This window comes from Drosophila pseudoobscura, chromosome X (genome assembly GCF_009870125.1).
Source record: "Drosophila pseudoobscura strain MV-25-SWS-2005 chromosome X, UCI_Dpse_MV25, whole genome shotgun sequence".
NCBI classification, from domain to species: domain Eukaryota; kingdom Metazoa; phylum Arthropoda; class Insecta; order Diptera; family Drosophilidae; genus Drosophila; species Drosophila pseudoobscura.
In genome coordinates, this window is record NC_046683.1 from 7,249,696 (window position 1) to 7,264,897 (window position 15,202).

At 47.6% G+C, this 15,202-nt stretch overlaps 2 protein-coding genes and 1 long non-coding RNA gene across 4 annotated transcripts; 2 read left to right on the top strand and 1 right to left on the bottom strand.

Moving 5' to 3' along the window:
* Positions 1-929: 929 nt before the first annotated feature.
* On the top strand, positions 930-1,442 carry LOC6901739 (uncharacterized). The gene is made up of 2 exons (XR_004470427.1): positions 930-1,099; positions 1,168-1,442. It is a non-coding gene; the product is annotated as an uncharacterized lncRNA (long non-coding RNA).
* Positions 1,443-13,108: 11,666 nt separating this feature from the next.
* Positions 13,109-14,096, bottom strand: LOC6901738 (uncharacterized). Of its 2 annotated transcripts, none has more exons than XM_015186605.2 (4): positions 13,941-14,096; positions 13,724-13,865; positions 13,479-13,661; positions 13,109-13,418 (listed from the first exon to the last, which is right to left on the bottom strand). In XM_015186605.2, exons 2-4 carry the CDS (start codon positions 13,840-13,842, stop codon positions 13,202-13,204), a joined length of 519 nt encoding a protein of 172 aa, XP_015042091.2. In that variant the 5' UTR covers positions 13,843-13,865; positions 13,941-14,096; the 3' UTR covers positions 13,109-13,201. The 2 variants fall into 2 exon arrangements, with proteins under 2 accessions (XP_015042091.2, XP_002134407.2); XM_002134371.3 differs by having other exon boundaries at positions 13,736-13,865; positions 13,941-14,095.
* Positions 14,097-14,136: 40 nt separating this feature from the next.
* LOC4814701 (myotrophin) lies at positions 14,137-14,830 on the top strand. The gene is made up of 2 exons (XM_015186604.2): positions 14,137-14,625; positions 14,689-14,830. Exons 1-2 carry the CDS (start codon positions 14,248-14,250, stop codon positions 14,692-14,694), a joined length of 384 nt encoding a protein of 127 aa, XP_015042090.2. The 5' UTR covers positions 14,137-14,247; the 3' UTR covers positions 14,695-14,830.
* Positions 14,831-15,202: the final 372 nt, after the last annotated feature.

Here is a 15,202-nt window from a genome sequence, read left to right on the forward strand (position 1 = left end):
AGCGTTCAGTGGCACTTCATCACAATTGTGTGGGCCACCTGCATTACGTATACGTGCCGATGTCCAGCTGTGTGTGCCAGTGTCCGTGTCCGTGTCCGTGTCCGTGTCCGTGTTTGTACAAATGTGTGTTAACCTCGCTCAATTGATTGGGAGCTGAGAGTCAGTCAATTTGCAGCGCGTTTGCATTTCAATTTGTTTTGAAAGGGCCGCTTAATTGCTCGAACAAGTGCGGAAAAGGGGAATGCACGGAATCGGAGGATTAGGGATGGGGGGTTGGCCGGTTGGCGGGTTGGCGGGTTGGGATTGCGAATTTGGACCAGTACCTCGCTGGGGACTAGCGATAGCCATAGTGATAGTTGGAATATTTATGATACTCCCAGCTGGGCCTTGGGCATTGGGCTATGGCGGTCGGAGGGCGAGAGCAAGGCCTCAATGACCATTTATAAATCCCCAAATAGTAGGAATATCTAGTCACCCGATTGCCCCCGTCAGAGCCTACTTTATTTAAGCATTTAGAAGAATTTCCCTGAATGCTTTTGAGTTTTTCAGAATATTTTTGTTTTCAAGTTGTCAAGTCGTCATTTGAAAATCTGAATTCACTTCGATCACAATGAATCAGAATAATAAAGGGCTCTCGCAAAAGTACCCCCCCCACCAAGGCCATCAGGCGTTCATCAAAAAACTGGCCAAGAAGCAAAAGTACTTCGATTCGGCCGACTATCAAATGGCCCTCCAGAGCCCGGACCAGGGGCAAGCCGTGGGAGACGGCTCGCGGATCACAGGCGCTCTGGTGGTCACACTGGAGGCCATTTCAGCAAGAAAGTCGCAGCTGCCAGGGTCCCCACTGGTAGAGTCATTGTCCGACTCAAAAGTGTCTTCGGCTTCAGCCAAGCTGGAGTCCCTGGAAGTGGGGAAACCCGAATCACACTGACTTCCCCATCTGAGCAGCAGCCCGAAAGGATGGCGTAGATGCTGGATCCTTTTGTTCCAAATGTTCTATACACACCTTCACACTGGAACCAATGCAAGACAGAAAGCCAGCAACAGTCTGGAACACAGCCAAGGAACGCAGGGATTTCCCCGATCTCCGTAATATTTGGTAAGCATTAACGATGCCTGCATTGAGACTTTTTTAATGGTTGCACCTCCCCGATATCTTCCACCTAGTTCAAGCCTAGTTCACCTACACGTACAAGAGACTTCAAGAAACCACAGCCAAAGGAAACAAGTATCTTCTAAGATTGATCCAAGATATCTCGGGCTTTTGTTCTGGGAGCATTCGCCGCCGATGGATGTCTTGGATGTCTGGGATCTCTACTCCGCAATTATAGGAAAAACATCTGCCAGGACAATTCACTCGTCAAATTCATTATACAAATGTACAACTTTCGGGACGGAGGCGGAAGATGGCTGCAATAAATAATACCGTATGGGGAAATCTACGTTCATTTTTCAAAAAACATTGCCGCAGGCCCAGCAGCAGCAGCAGCAGAGCTGTGGGTGGGCAGCAAGGGGTGGGCAGGGTATTAACAACGTCAGCGTCGCTGTCGCTGTCGCTGTCTCTGCCGCTGTCTCTGTCGCTCTGTAGTCATCATCATTGTCATTGACGACGACAAATGTTGCCGTCTTTTAGGCGTTGACATTTGATAAATTAAACATTTTTGTACAGTCGCCAAGCTTAGAAGCCGAGCGTGGTGTGGGATGGGGCGAGGGGCCGGGGGGGCCGGGGGGATGGCAGGAAACTTATTTTCTTTCAGCTGTGAATATATTTTTTTGTTGTCACTTTGTTAAATACATTTTGGCTTTATTTGGTGCTCCCCAGCCCCTTGTTCCTCTCTTGTTCCTTGCTTGTTCCCCTCTGGTTCCCCTCTTGTTCCCCCTTGTTCAGCGTGTATTTTGAGTGTTGCGCAAATTAGAAAACACTTTTGACATTTGCTTTGCCTTTTGCTTCTGCTGCTGCTGCTGCTGCCTGTGCCGGATGCCCTCGGGGCTCCCTTCCTCCTATCCTCTCCATGTGCCGCTGTCATTGTGTTAATTGAGCAGTCGCGCCCACGGCCAAACAGCTGACAGATGGATGGATCCTGGATCCTGGATACTGGATACTGGACTGGTTTTCGGTAGCCGAGTAAACGCTTTGCTACGTGCTTTTTGGCTTTGACAGTTGGAGCAGAGAAAGTGTTATTGAAATGCTGCTGAAATGCCAAACGCGTTTTCCTCCTGGAGGGGACTTCAAAGCAGAGTTAGGGATGCGTTTGGCGGCTGATTTTTCTGCATTTACCTAATTGAATTAGAGAAAGGAACTGTTGTTCAATGAGAGCAGATTCCCGAATGTGGTCTCTATACGCATGGCCTTCGCCTGCCCATCCATTCCCTGAAGCGATCTGCAAGCTTGTGAGCTCAAGGAACCATCTGCAGGACACTTCTGGGTAATGCCTACCCCTGCCCCTCGAGTCATAAAAAATATGGCAGCATAAAAGTACAAAATGTATCTGCTAGCATCTGTTGTAGTGTCGCCTTTGCCTATCCATTGGATGGGATATTTATTTGTGTTCGCTTCGCAGCTATTTGTCGATGCTCTTCACTGCTTTTTGTTTTTACAGCGCCCGTAAAAATGACCACAAATGGTGACCTTCTCCAGGCCCGAGCACTTTGCGCCCGAGCCACCCCACCACCCCATCACTGAAGCATCTGTGGACCACCTATGGACGCCACTCCAAGGCTGCTTGGCCGGGGCCAAGGCGTCGCAACCTTTCGCCGAAAGTTTCGTTCAATGTCCGTTCAATTACACGCACGATTTCCGCTTCCTGCGGCGACGGCAGCAACAACAAAATGGAATAACGAAAGAAAAACTTTGCACCCAATACTTTTCGCTCCCCATCCCCCACACCCCCATTCGTTTGGCGTTTTTTTTTTGTCGTTTTCGGTTTGCGTTTATTTGACAAATATAAAACACATTTTCACCCCAGATGACGACGCCGTCATCATTGTCCTCGTCCTCGTCGTCGTCATCCAGGAGCAAAGTCCAGACGAGCATTAATAAAAATAATATTTTCGCTGGGGGTAAAAAACAAGCTGGGGCCATTGCAAAATCGTTGAGCTCAGCAGGGTTCTCAGTCCTCGAGCGGGGGTCCTTGGTCCAAGTTTTGTTTGCCACTTGGCAAATATTTGCTTGTCGTTTTGGCCAAAGCGCGCGCGGGCAAAACACTTTGGCAATGGCCGAAAACCAGGGAGGCCAGAGACCAGACCCAGAACCCTTACGGGGCGCCTCCACACCCTTCCCATTTCCCTTTTCTTTTGGCCTCCCTTTCCTCGTAATTTGTGCTCGCCTTTTGCTTCTTGGTGGAGTGTTGCATGTGTCAAAAAACTTTGCAAACTTCATTATGGTTATTTGCTCGACGCGAAACGTGGCAACCCTGGATGGCCACACACACACACACACACACATGCAAATTGCAGGGGAAGCGTGCGGTTTTTTTTTGTTTTGCCCAAAAGTCCAAGTTATTACCGTTAATTTTGTTTGCGCCAAAGTTTCGCCTGCACTGCCGTCTCTTCACCCTTCTGCCTCCATCTCTGTCTCCCTCTCTCTCTGTCTCCCTCTCTCTCTCTAGTTCTCTGTGTGACTGAGTGACGCAGTGAAAGGGAAGGGCGACTTTGCTCCTTAGACATTTCCTCTTCTAGGCGAGGACTTCCGCCAAAATGATAAATTATTTTGTTTACTTGCCATTCGGCAATCATTTCCGCTCCCCACCCCTCAATAATATCTCACCCCTCCTCGCCAGGAAGTGGGGCTGATTCGGGATAAGACCCGTCTATCGATGGCCAATCGATTTCATTTATCGTTTTTCAAAAATTTCATTTATTCGCATTCAAATTTGCTCCTTTTTTGCGACCTTCGTGGAACGATTGAATAATCGAATTTATTCGAATGGAAATTCTGGCACATTTTATTTGATTCACTAGCTTAAACACACAACGTATTCGTATTCGTATTCATATTCATTTATTTGCATTGATGAATATTCACGTTCAAGTTTGGGTATTTTTTACCCTGTCGAAAACATGCTTTCGTTGCTGCCACGAGTCCAACTTTGTAATTATTCAATTATTATGTTTTTGCATTGGTTTTCCATGAACATGTGGCATGTGGCATGGGGCATGCGGTATGGGGGCTTGAGCTACAATGTTTTTGCCACAGTTTGATGGAATTGCAAAATCAAGTCGAAAAATACATGGCCACCTTTTGAGAATATTGACCAATATAGTACTTATAAATAAAATATTGAAACATGCCTTTACATGGGGATTTCGGACCTCATCTCATTGCTAGATGTATGTCCTATTCTCTGTCTGTTTTGCTCTGATGATGTCCATTTTATTTGTAGCTTGTTGTTGCTGTGTTTCTGTGGCACTCAAAATTCATATTTCCTTTTGTCTATTTTGTTCCAATTTCTATCCCGTTTCCTTGTTTATTCCGTTTCTGGATTGCCATCCGTCTGCTGCTGCCTGCCGCCTTCTTCTAACCCAATTCCCAACTTGTTTCCTCAGCCCAGACACAAACCAAATAAACCCCCTCATTCCTCCCCGCCGCCCGTTCCCAAAAACAAAACAAAAAATAGAAAAAGGAATCGCACCAAATTGCAAACGGAAAAGTGAATTACTTTGTTGTTGTTCCTTTGCTTGTTTCCATATAGACAGAGACAGAGAGAGCGACAGTGAGGGGGATAGCAGATAGCGACAGCGAGTACGAGTTTAGGGGTAGTGGAGTGGAGTGGAGTGGGTTAGATGGCTGATTATTCAAGTTTTAATGATGTTACGCATCAGGAGAGCATCAGGGAGAGGAGTGGAGTGCTGAGAAGAGGAGCCACAGGACTACGACTCCACCAAGCAGCAGTTGAAGAGGCAGCAGCAGCCGGGGCAAATGGGGGAACAGAGGAAGAGGAGTCCCACAGCCAACAGCCCACAGATATAGCCAAATAGTTTTTACGCGTTCTCAAGAAGCTTTTAACGTTTTAATGGATAGGCGGCATTCTGATGGGATAGGGAATGGGGCTGGAACAGGGGCTGGGGGATGGCTGTCCTTTTACGAGCGAAAAGTGCTGAGCTGGTTGGCCATTTCCCTGGCACTACCAGGGCCCAGAGCCGAGAGCCCAGAATCATTTCTGTTGACATGAAACTGTCCTCTCCTCCTCGCAGTCTCGTCTCCGTCCTCCCCGCCCCAGTATCTGGTCTGCCCAACGATTTCCATTTATTCAAACCTTGGTTAGCCCCTGCCTGGTTGTTGCTGACTGTGGCCGTATGCTTGTGGTAAATGCCAACAGTTTTTTGTGTAATTGTCAAAAGCAACAACAAAGCCAGCAACAAACCAAAGACAACAGAAGAAAGACCAGCCCCCACACAGGAGATACCCTTGCAGATACATTGCTGCTATAAAAGATACATTGGCCTGGAGTTGGAGAAAAAAGGATCTGAAGATCGTACACAGTATGGACCATTTTTTGTCTGAGTTTGTAGTAACGATGGAATGATTCTAGTTCCTATTGATCTTGAAAGTCGTTGAAAGCTGAGGGTCATAGATCCTCTCTCTCTCTCTCTCTTGCGTGGCTGATCCTTTGACATCGAAGTCGTTGTGCTCTTCTGGAAGAGTGCCCCCAACATGAGGAGCAGAGCCACCAAGTCCAGCGACAATGAGAAATAACGTAAACAAGTAAATGAGCATGAGAAAATTTTTGCGCAAATGTCAGCACTTTCTCTAAGCGGTGGAGAGCCACGGACAGGGACGGACAGAGAGAGAGCGAGAGATGAAGAGAAAAAGATTATTTTATCGCCTGGCCCCGCCATTGCCCATGCCCGCGCCTTCTCCCTCTCCCCCACAACCAACCCCAACCCCAACCCCTCTGGCCACTTGCGTTTATTGAGTTAACTAAACAGCAACAAGAAGGATAACACACAGGCCAGGAGAGAGGGTGAGGGAGAGAGAGAGAGAGAGAGGCCAGGCCCAACTTTGCTGCGTAACGCTATTTCCGCACAAGGATTAAGCATTTGGCCAGCGGCAGGCAGGCGGTGGGGCAGATACAGAGCTACAGAGCTACAGATGCTCCTGGATTATCGCCTCTGTCTCTGTCTCCGCCTCCGCCTCCTCCTCCTCCTCTGCAGAACAGTAGCACAGAACCCACAACAGAACAACATCAGAAAACAGCAAGAACAATCGGTAATGGGTAAGCAGGTGAGGGTGAGCTGGGGGGGGGAGCTGTGCTACACAGAGAGTGTTGAGTCGACCCGTGGGTTACTTCCTACGGAGAATGTTAGATGATGAGTGGATGGAACAGACTAAAGTCTTCCTTCCTTGTTCTATTCCTCGATTACAGCTCTACTCCTTCAGCAATCCGCCTTCCGAGTATTCCATGGCCATAGTTTGTTCCTCAGTTCATGAAATAAAAGCGTAATTCCTGTCACGGGGTGCCCTTATCACGGTCAAGTCGAGCAGTCCCCGTTCTGGCAGTGGATGGACATCAGCCGGCAGGGGATATCAGAAGCCACAATAAAAATGCAAAGGTGCGACGGTTGTGGCTGCTGCGGTTTTCCCATCCCATCCCCAATCCATTCCGTATCCCTCCCCAGGGTTTGCCGGACTCATCAAATGCTTTGGGGGGCGGATTGGGAGGGGCTGGGGGGAGCTGGTGGTGGCCAGTATCCGATGGCCAGGAGCCTGTGTGGACTCTGCGCTCCTAGATTATTCATCTTAGATAAAAGGAAAGTTTCGAGCGTTCCGTTCCCGAAACAACAACGACAACCGCTGACTGCACAGCTTAACGGGTTCCTTTATGCACCTGTGGTTGTTTTTCTTTGAATACCCTAGAAGAGGGTCCATCTGATCCTCCGAGAAGCTCCTCCATCCGCCAGAAGCTTGGCCATGAGACTCATTTAAGCTTCAGTTTCAAATCCACTCTTACTTCACGTGATCCGAACTATAAGTGTGCTTCCTCGAATCAAGGATGTTTCGGATGGTACCGGGCTGCAGGATGCCTGGTAAATTTCACTGAAAACTGTTTACTTTGAATATTTCTTATATTTTCTCACTAACCGTCTTCTTGGTAACTCAAACACAACCATTCTGCTGCCTGTAAAGAAGTCTTCCAACAGCACAAGAAGAAGAACGAGGACAAGGAGGCTCTTGAAGCAGCCCAAAAAAGTCATCTCTACTCTGATCAAATCGCGCTTAGCCCTTAAGCTGGGCTGGAAGGATCTGTACATGGTGATCGCAGGCATTGTTAAGCACCGCCAGAAGTCTTTGGAAATAACCACATCATCTGTAAAATAACACAATATATCAGAATAACAAGTTCGCAAACAAATGTCATGTCAACTGTCAGGGGTTTAATCATAGAACTCGGCTGACGAGGATCCAATCCAATCCAGGCTCCCGAACTCTCCGATTGGTTTATCTGCAGGGTATTTGCCAGATTCGTCCTTCATTCTTCTATATAGAAGGATTTGTTACTGTTTGTGTTGCATTTTCACTGTTGCTCTTCTGCTTCTGCCTTTTCTGATGCACAAAAGCTGCTTACAGTTTGACAACAACTGGCTGATGACTGCACATACCAAGAGAGAGAGAGAGAGAGGGAGAGAAAGAGGGAAAGATGAAAAGAGACAGCACATACAGCATTGTCTACTTAGTTAAGTTGTTATTTTTATTATAGACCGCCCCTGGCAAATGCTTGGGAAGGCGTGGCACATGCTATTATGACAACATAGGTTCTGTTGGCATCATCAGCAGCATCAGAAGATACGAGTAGAAGCCGAAGCAGAAGCAGAAGCATTCCCAGCATTTACAGCGCACACCGTCGTCTGATGATAATGCCCCAAAGCGTGCCACTCACGGGGGCGGTGGCACAGCACAGGTGGCTGGGTGGATGGCACGGTAGGTTGGCAGGCTGGCAGCCAGGCAGCCAGGCAGGAGGTGATGGCAGCTGAAAAGTTGCTGCAGGGCAAACAGAGGTAGAGTGGAGACTGAAGAAGCATTTGCAGTTCCTTGCCTTCCTCGTTTTCATTGAAGGGGAGTGACAGAGAGCGGAACAGCAGGGGTCGGGGGCTAGGGGCTAGGGGTTAGGGGTTAGGGGTCATGGGGCCTAAGTGGCAAGTAACAGTTGGCCAGGGGCTGTGCAGAAGAGAGCAGCGAAAGATAAGCACAAAGCCCCCGATACACAAGCGGCAGCAGGCATCAGGCATCAGGCAGCAAGCGACTGGATGCCAAACACTCATCAAGTGTAATGAGTCCTGGGAATGAGTAATTGAGTGCTCTGATTGATCGAATCAGTGGGAGTGGCTGCTACCCGCTGCCCCTGTCCCCCTCTACACCTAACCAGATCTGATTAGCCCTGGTGTGTGTGTGCATGTGCATGTGCATGGGGAGCCATTCACTCACCCAGTCATTCATTCATTCATTCATTCAGTCGCTGATGAGGCATTCAAACGGATGTTGCTTCATTTGAGAGGGCTGCCAGTGGATAAATCACTGAATGCATTCATTAAACGCCATACAATGGCCGGGTGTTGTGTAAAATATACATAATCAGGGGAATGCATGCACATTTACGCGAGTGTTGCTGAACAGATCCTTCGAACATTTGTATAATTTCAAGAATCACTCAACATTCTATGACTGGACTTTTTGTCAGCACAGATGGAACGATTGTGGGGCCATTATTCAGCCACTTAGTGATTCATTTGCTTCTCAAACTCAGTGGACCAGTCGCTTGCCCCACTCTGTCCCCAGCCATTCTTTGTTCATCTTCCCCCCCCCCTGATCATTCATTGATCCACTTATTCATTCACCCACTCATCTGGCGGTCCAAGCCGTCTGCTAGCTAGCTCATTCACTCCTGCGAAATGCGAATGTGAATGCCTCCTAGGCTGTTGCTCGTCAACCGTTGTCAATGTCCTCCGCCTCCGCCCCCATTGTCCTGCCCTCTTCAGCTGTCATTGCTTTTGTGTGAGCGGCGGGGGGAGGGTGGGCAATGAAAATACCTGCAAGGAAATTATACGAAAACTGAACAAGCCAAAAACAACGGAAGGTTGTTATTTTAGAGTTCAAGTTAAAGTTAAGCAGCGCCTGCAGCACTCGGCGCTCAGCGTTCAGCCAGGACTGCCAGGCACCGGCATGGATCCTGTCTGTCTGGCTGTGCACATCCTTGCTGTTGGGGGCAGCCCAGCGGAGCGGCGGGTGGAGCGGATAGAGAGGATAGAGGATTGGGTAGATGCGACAGCAATGAAGTGCACTCGGGATGTGAATGGGTATGAGAGTGTTTTTCGCTGTGTTTGTGTGTGTGTCTGTGTGTGTGTGTGCCTGCTGCCTTGCCTCTTCATTGCTGCTGCTGGTGCTGCTGCTTCCCTTTCTGCGATATCCTTGCCACGTCCTATCTAGTTGACTCTATTCTCGTTACTCGTATCTTTGTAGAACAATTTTGCCTCAATGCAAGCGGCAAAATGGTTGAATGAACGAATGCATGAATGAATGAATGAATGAATGAATGAATGGGCATATCCTCTCCCTGCCGCCCCCGTACCGTTCCTTCTACTCACGTTTCTCCGGGTATTTCCTATCTGGTTGCCCATTCGAATGGCGCTGAAAAGTTTCTCTCACTTTGACTTAAGTGACGCCCTGCTCCAGCACCAGCACCGGCTCCTGCCCTTATCCTTGCTGGCTCCTTCCTTCTGCCATTCTGCCATTCGCCCAACAATTGCCGAGTGCACAAGTGAACAACTCAAGTGTTTGGGATGCTCTTGCTCCTGCTCCTGCTCCTGCTCCCGCTCCTGCTCCTGCTCCCGATCCTGCTCCTTCTCTCCTCGCTGCTGCTGTCGTTGTTCTTCTCGCTGTTGTCGTTGCTGTCGTTTGTTGCTGGTGCAATTAGTGCAGAACGCACTATTACTGCTCCTATTATTATTATCATTATGAATTTTAAGCAATCAACTGCAAGAGAACGAGAACGAGAACGAGCATTCCGAACTTAAAGTTGTCGACACGAAACTTCTCAATGAATGCTCTTTCGCTCGATGAATACTCTGTGAATGGTGAATGGCAGCGGAATGGCAGCTCGAGTTGAAGTGGGAAGTGGAAAGTATGTACCTTCTAATGGTTGGAGGCTATGGTGTGGTCCCATGTAAACAGGAGACCATGAAAAGCCATGGAAATTGAATTGTTGCTTTTCATTTCATTTTCCGTGTGCTTTTTCCGGCTCCGTATTTATTCTCTTGTTTTCCTATGATAATTGTGATGTTTATTTATGAGAAAGTCGAGTGGAAAATGCCGCCCAGCCGCTGTTTTAGGCGAAAACTCTCTCTCTTCTGAATTGTTTTTCGCTAACTTAAAAACGTGGGGCGCGTGGGGCGGGGGGCGGGGGGATACGTATTAGGGGGGTTGGTGGGCAGAGAAATTTGTCTGTTATTTTTAAGAAGGCTTTTTTTCCATGTTTTTTTTTTGTACATTTCTAGAGAATAACTAAGGGGATGCCAGGGTTCGCCTGGGAGTCTCCTTAGGTAGGCTTCTCCTAAAGAAAGTTCAGAGTTTCAGCACAAGTTTTTAAAGACAAATTGATTGAATTCATCATTCATTCTTCAGCCAGAAGATCAGCTGTTTCCCCTGTAGCCACTCGCTCGAATCCTAAGGCTCAATCCTAAAGGAATCAGGCTATTAAACATTACTTATCAATCCATTGTTATTCTTTCATCCACCATCTCCATCTCCACCTCCGTGCCCATGTTCTTCATCTACATTTTCATCTGCATGCCGTATGGTTCATTCCGCATTCAGCCTTGCTCCAATTTCTTATCTTTTAATTAGACTGGTCAGAATGTCGAGATTTACTGCTGGACATTTGCTGGGATGCTGCAGCGATGGGATGCTGGTGCGATGGGAAATTGTCTCAATATTATGTAAACTTGGGTCTAAGACTCGTTTTGTTTCGTTTCGCTTTAGTGTGAGTCCAATAACGGGTTTCAGCTGACATTTCCCTCTGGCAGTGGCTGTCAGTGGCTGCGGCTCTCTGGTGCTCGGATGCTCCGATGCTCTGGTTCCTTGGTTCCTTTCTCTCTCTCTCTCTGTCTCTGTTTCTTATTTACAGCGCAATCAAATTTAACTGTTTAAACAAGCGATGAAAAGATTCTGCTCTGCTCATAGATACACACACACACACACACACACATGTGAGAGCCTGCTGCAGTCATTGTCATTGCCAGAGAGAGAGCAGGCAGTAGGAGCTGCTGGTGGGTGGCAGTGGAAAATGCAAAACAATTTCAGGCGAATTAGCGTAATTGTCTCGCCGCTGCTGTCGCTCCTTCCACTCGTCCTCGTCGCGTACTACTTCTGAGACAATGGATCCGCAGCTCCGAAGGAGAAGGAGCTCCAAAGCCAAGAAAGGAGCACAGCATTCATGCTACTTAATCCTCTAATTTGTGTGTCTGTGTGGCTCTCTTTCTCTCCATCTCCCCTTCTCTGTGCGCGCCACGCCCCCTTTATTCGTTGTGTGCCCAAAAACCAAAGCAAAGTTTGCCTTCATTTATATGCAAAAATGTAAACCAAAAAATCAGCGAGAATGTTAAATCCAACAAAATGCATTTAACACATAAAAATTTGCATAGAAAGTGGCTTTGGTATGCCCCCCCCCCCTCTCACAGCCCTCGCCGTGCCGCATTTTGGGTGGCACACGTATCCCACATAACGAAGACCCCAAACCTCAGGGCCTGAAACCACTCCAACATCCAATACCACACTATCTCTAGTGCGAGACGCCAGAACAATTGAAGTTAATTTTATTTTTATTTTTATTTCCGCTCCTTTACATTATTTTTATTGTGATGTGATGTGATGAGCCGTCGGCTGTGCTCTGTGTATGTGGGATTGTGTGGCTAGCAGGCCCAATACCAGTGCCGTCCTTATTTAACCAGCTAATTTGCCTACGGTAGGGCCTTTCCACCAAAGTGTCTTTCAAGCAATGACAGCACAACGCAGGAGCTCCCATTTAGCGCAGTACAAACTTCTCATAGGCGAACGGATGCACGTAACTAACGTCCACTGCGTGGGCAATCATCCTGAAAACTACAAGAAGTGTTAATTGATCGTTAAATATTTAAGGAGATTTCAATATCTGAGGTTATGCTGAGAGGGCAGCAGCAGGAGAGACTGGTAGGTACCATTAAGGAACCATGAGCCGAACCATGGAAAGAATGGTGGATGTGCAGCAACAGGTCTTGGGGATGCCACGGAAAATTCCTCGGCCTTCTCACCTGTAGATAAAACACGGTTTTTGAAACCCGAAAATCGCCCTTTAGGGTCGTGGAAGCCCTACATATGAATGTCCTTCACGATAAGCAGAGCCGCTCTTTGCCCCTCCTCTCAGCCAAGGCGTCCTGCGATTTCCACGAGTTGCACAACGCTTTACGTTTTCACTTTTGGGGTTGGGGTCTCTGTCTCTTCTTCTCTTACGCTTGGCCATTTCTTATTATGTATTTGTAACCAATTGGTTGCCCAATCTCTCGCCCCCACATTCACGCTCAGTCAATTTTTTGCTGCTGCTAGTGGTCCTGTATCCTTTGTGTGGTTGTTGTTTTTGCATGTGTTGAGATTCTCATGGAAATTTGCATACAAATTGCGTCTGGCGCGTAGGACGCAGCTTGGGACGCTGGAACGCTGGGTCGTAGGACGAGGGCGATGGCCGTGCGCGGTGGGCGGTGGGCGATGGTTGGTGTGCATGTGTACATGTGTACGTATGGATAGGACAGAACCAGCTGGCCCGACATGCGTTTGGGGTTAACGAAGGGTTAACACAACACAAAAAATAACAGCAGCAACAGCAGCCACAGCAGCAGCCGCACCTGACAACTGTCAAATTTTGTGGGCTACCATCTACCATCGATAAATGAAATAGCAAAAACGTATGTCCCGAGTGATCCGATCAGCCTAAAGACTACACGCAATACAGATTATTTGTTTTTTATACAGGAAGACATCTAATTCATCAAGGAAGAGCTTTAAGCCAGTCAATCCCCTGGAACGAAATTTCCCCTTTTATTCCATTTCAGAACTCCACAAAAGACCCTCAAAATCAAATAACGATTAAAGAATAAAGTATTTTTATTATCGAATTGCAAATCTAATTAATATTTTACATCAGGTATATTGTTCAGCAGATTGGGAAATGGATGGATATTACTTCTTGGACTTTTTAATGTGCTGTTTTGAGGTCTGAGGTTTGACCAAATCTGCACGCGAACCGGCCACAAATAACTGACCTTGGCTCGTTCCTCTCTGCACCTCGCTGTTTTGAGATGTTGCTGGACTTTCAAGGGAAATCGCTGCATATTTATCTGGAGCTGGGGCAGCCGCAGCCATGTAGAGACGGTGCTCCTCCAATGCCAACTCGGCCCTGAAGGATAGGAGCAGTGTATTAGGTTGGAATTCTATTCCGTGTTCTATGGACGCTTACTCCTCCTTGGCTCTCTCCACCTGACGCTCGTACTCGTCCTTCGGTTTGAGGAAGCAGACCATGTCTAGAGGAATGTTGCCATACCGCTTGCGTGCGATTTCCCGCTGATTTTCAATCTTATTTTTGAAATGATACCACCGCAGTGTCTCCTGGTTGAGGAGCTCTTGCTTGAGGTTTTCCTTACTGCAAGCAAAAGTTGAGAAATCAGAGGGTATTGAGGTGACTGACGGAATCTCGATAGATACATCTGTACGTACGTCCTTTCGGCTTTTTGACGATTGAGCTTGATCTGCTCGAATTCCTCGTGAATGCGTTGCCGAAATGATTCCCGATCATTTATTATGTTCTGCAAAGACTTGGACATCTTGATAGGGTGTGGAGCCTCGGCTGGGGACAATCAAAAGACAATCAAATAGTACAGATGGATGGACTGAAAGCACAGAAAGCCTTCTTTCCGCTCACCCAAATGACTGCAATTTAAATTTACTTTCACTTCCAAATTGTATAAAATTTAGCTTTCACTCGTTGCACAATCGAAAAATCGGAGTGATGGTTTTAAAGGTTATTCGAATTTTTTGATTTGCCAGGAGCTGTGCATGTGATGACGAAAAATATAAAACTAAAACTGCAAACGTATTCGATAGGAATGCTCTAAAAGTAAGTGCGGAGTAGGCTGGAACCTTAACATCGAAACACGCAATGAAACGGAACAGACGAACGAACTAAGGAACGAACGAGTAGAACGGGAAACAGCGAGAACTAACGAGATATGCCTGAGGAACTTAACATTGAGGATGTCGTGTGGACCATCAAGAACGGGGCCCACGAGGAGGTGGCGCCTCTTTTCGTGAACAACTACTTCGACGTCAACGAGCAGATGGGAATGCGTTACCCCATGCATTACGCCGCCGACTTTGGCCACCTGAAGCTGTTGCAGCTCTTCATTCGCATGGGGGCCGTGGTGGACCAGAAGGACAAGTACGGGATCACACCGCTGCTGGCCGCCATCTGGGAGGGGCACACCAGCTGCGTGGAGTATCTGCTCCAGATGGGCGCCAAGCCCAACGAGCTGACGCCCACCGGCGAGAGCTACATGGAGGTCGCCGAGATCGAAGAGATCAAGGAGTTGTTAAATCACTCGACAAAGGTTCGCAAGGCCGAAAAACCCGCCACAGCCCTTTTCTTTTTAAATTATGTTTTTCTCCCATAGTTCTAGAAGATTCTCGAAGGACTGTACCACAGAGATACAGAGTTCGGCAAAGTTCGCTTTCCCTACCTATGAAATTGAACAGTTTCTAATATTGTAAAATTGATTGTAAAGAACATTTCGAAAAAGTTGTCACAACTGGTAAGCCTCTGGCATTTGTTTCAGTGACAGTTCCACTCCCAGTCCCAGTAGGCCCGACATTAGGATCGATTTATCATCGTTATCCTTATGTTTGGTATTTAATATGCAAATCAGCCTCTCGCATGAACGCCCAAACATATGCAACAAGACACAATCCCGACCAAATGCGATAAATATGTTGATGCGGTCGTGTTTTTCATGGCCCATACCCCGGCCCAGGCCCAGCCCCAGCCCCAGCCCCAGCCCCAGCCCCCGCCCTCGGCAGCTTGGGGCCTCATTGGGAGGGAGGCTGTGATGCTGCCCTCCACTGGCTGGTTTTGTGTGCTTTTTCCTGCATTCTTCATTAAAAATAATGAAAATTGAATTTAATTCGCTT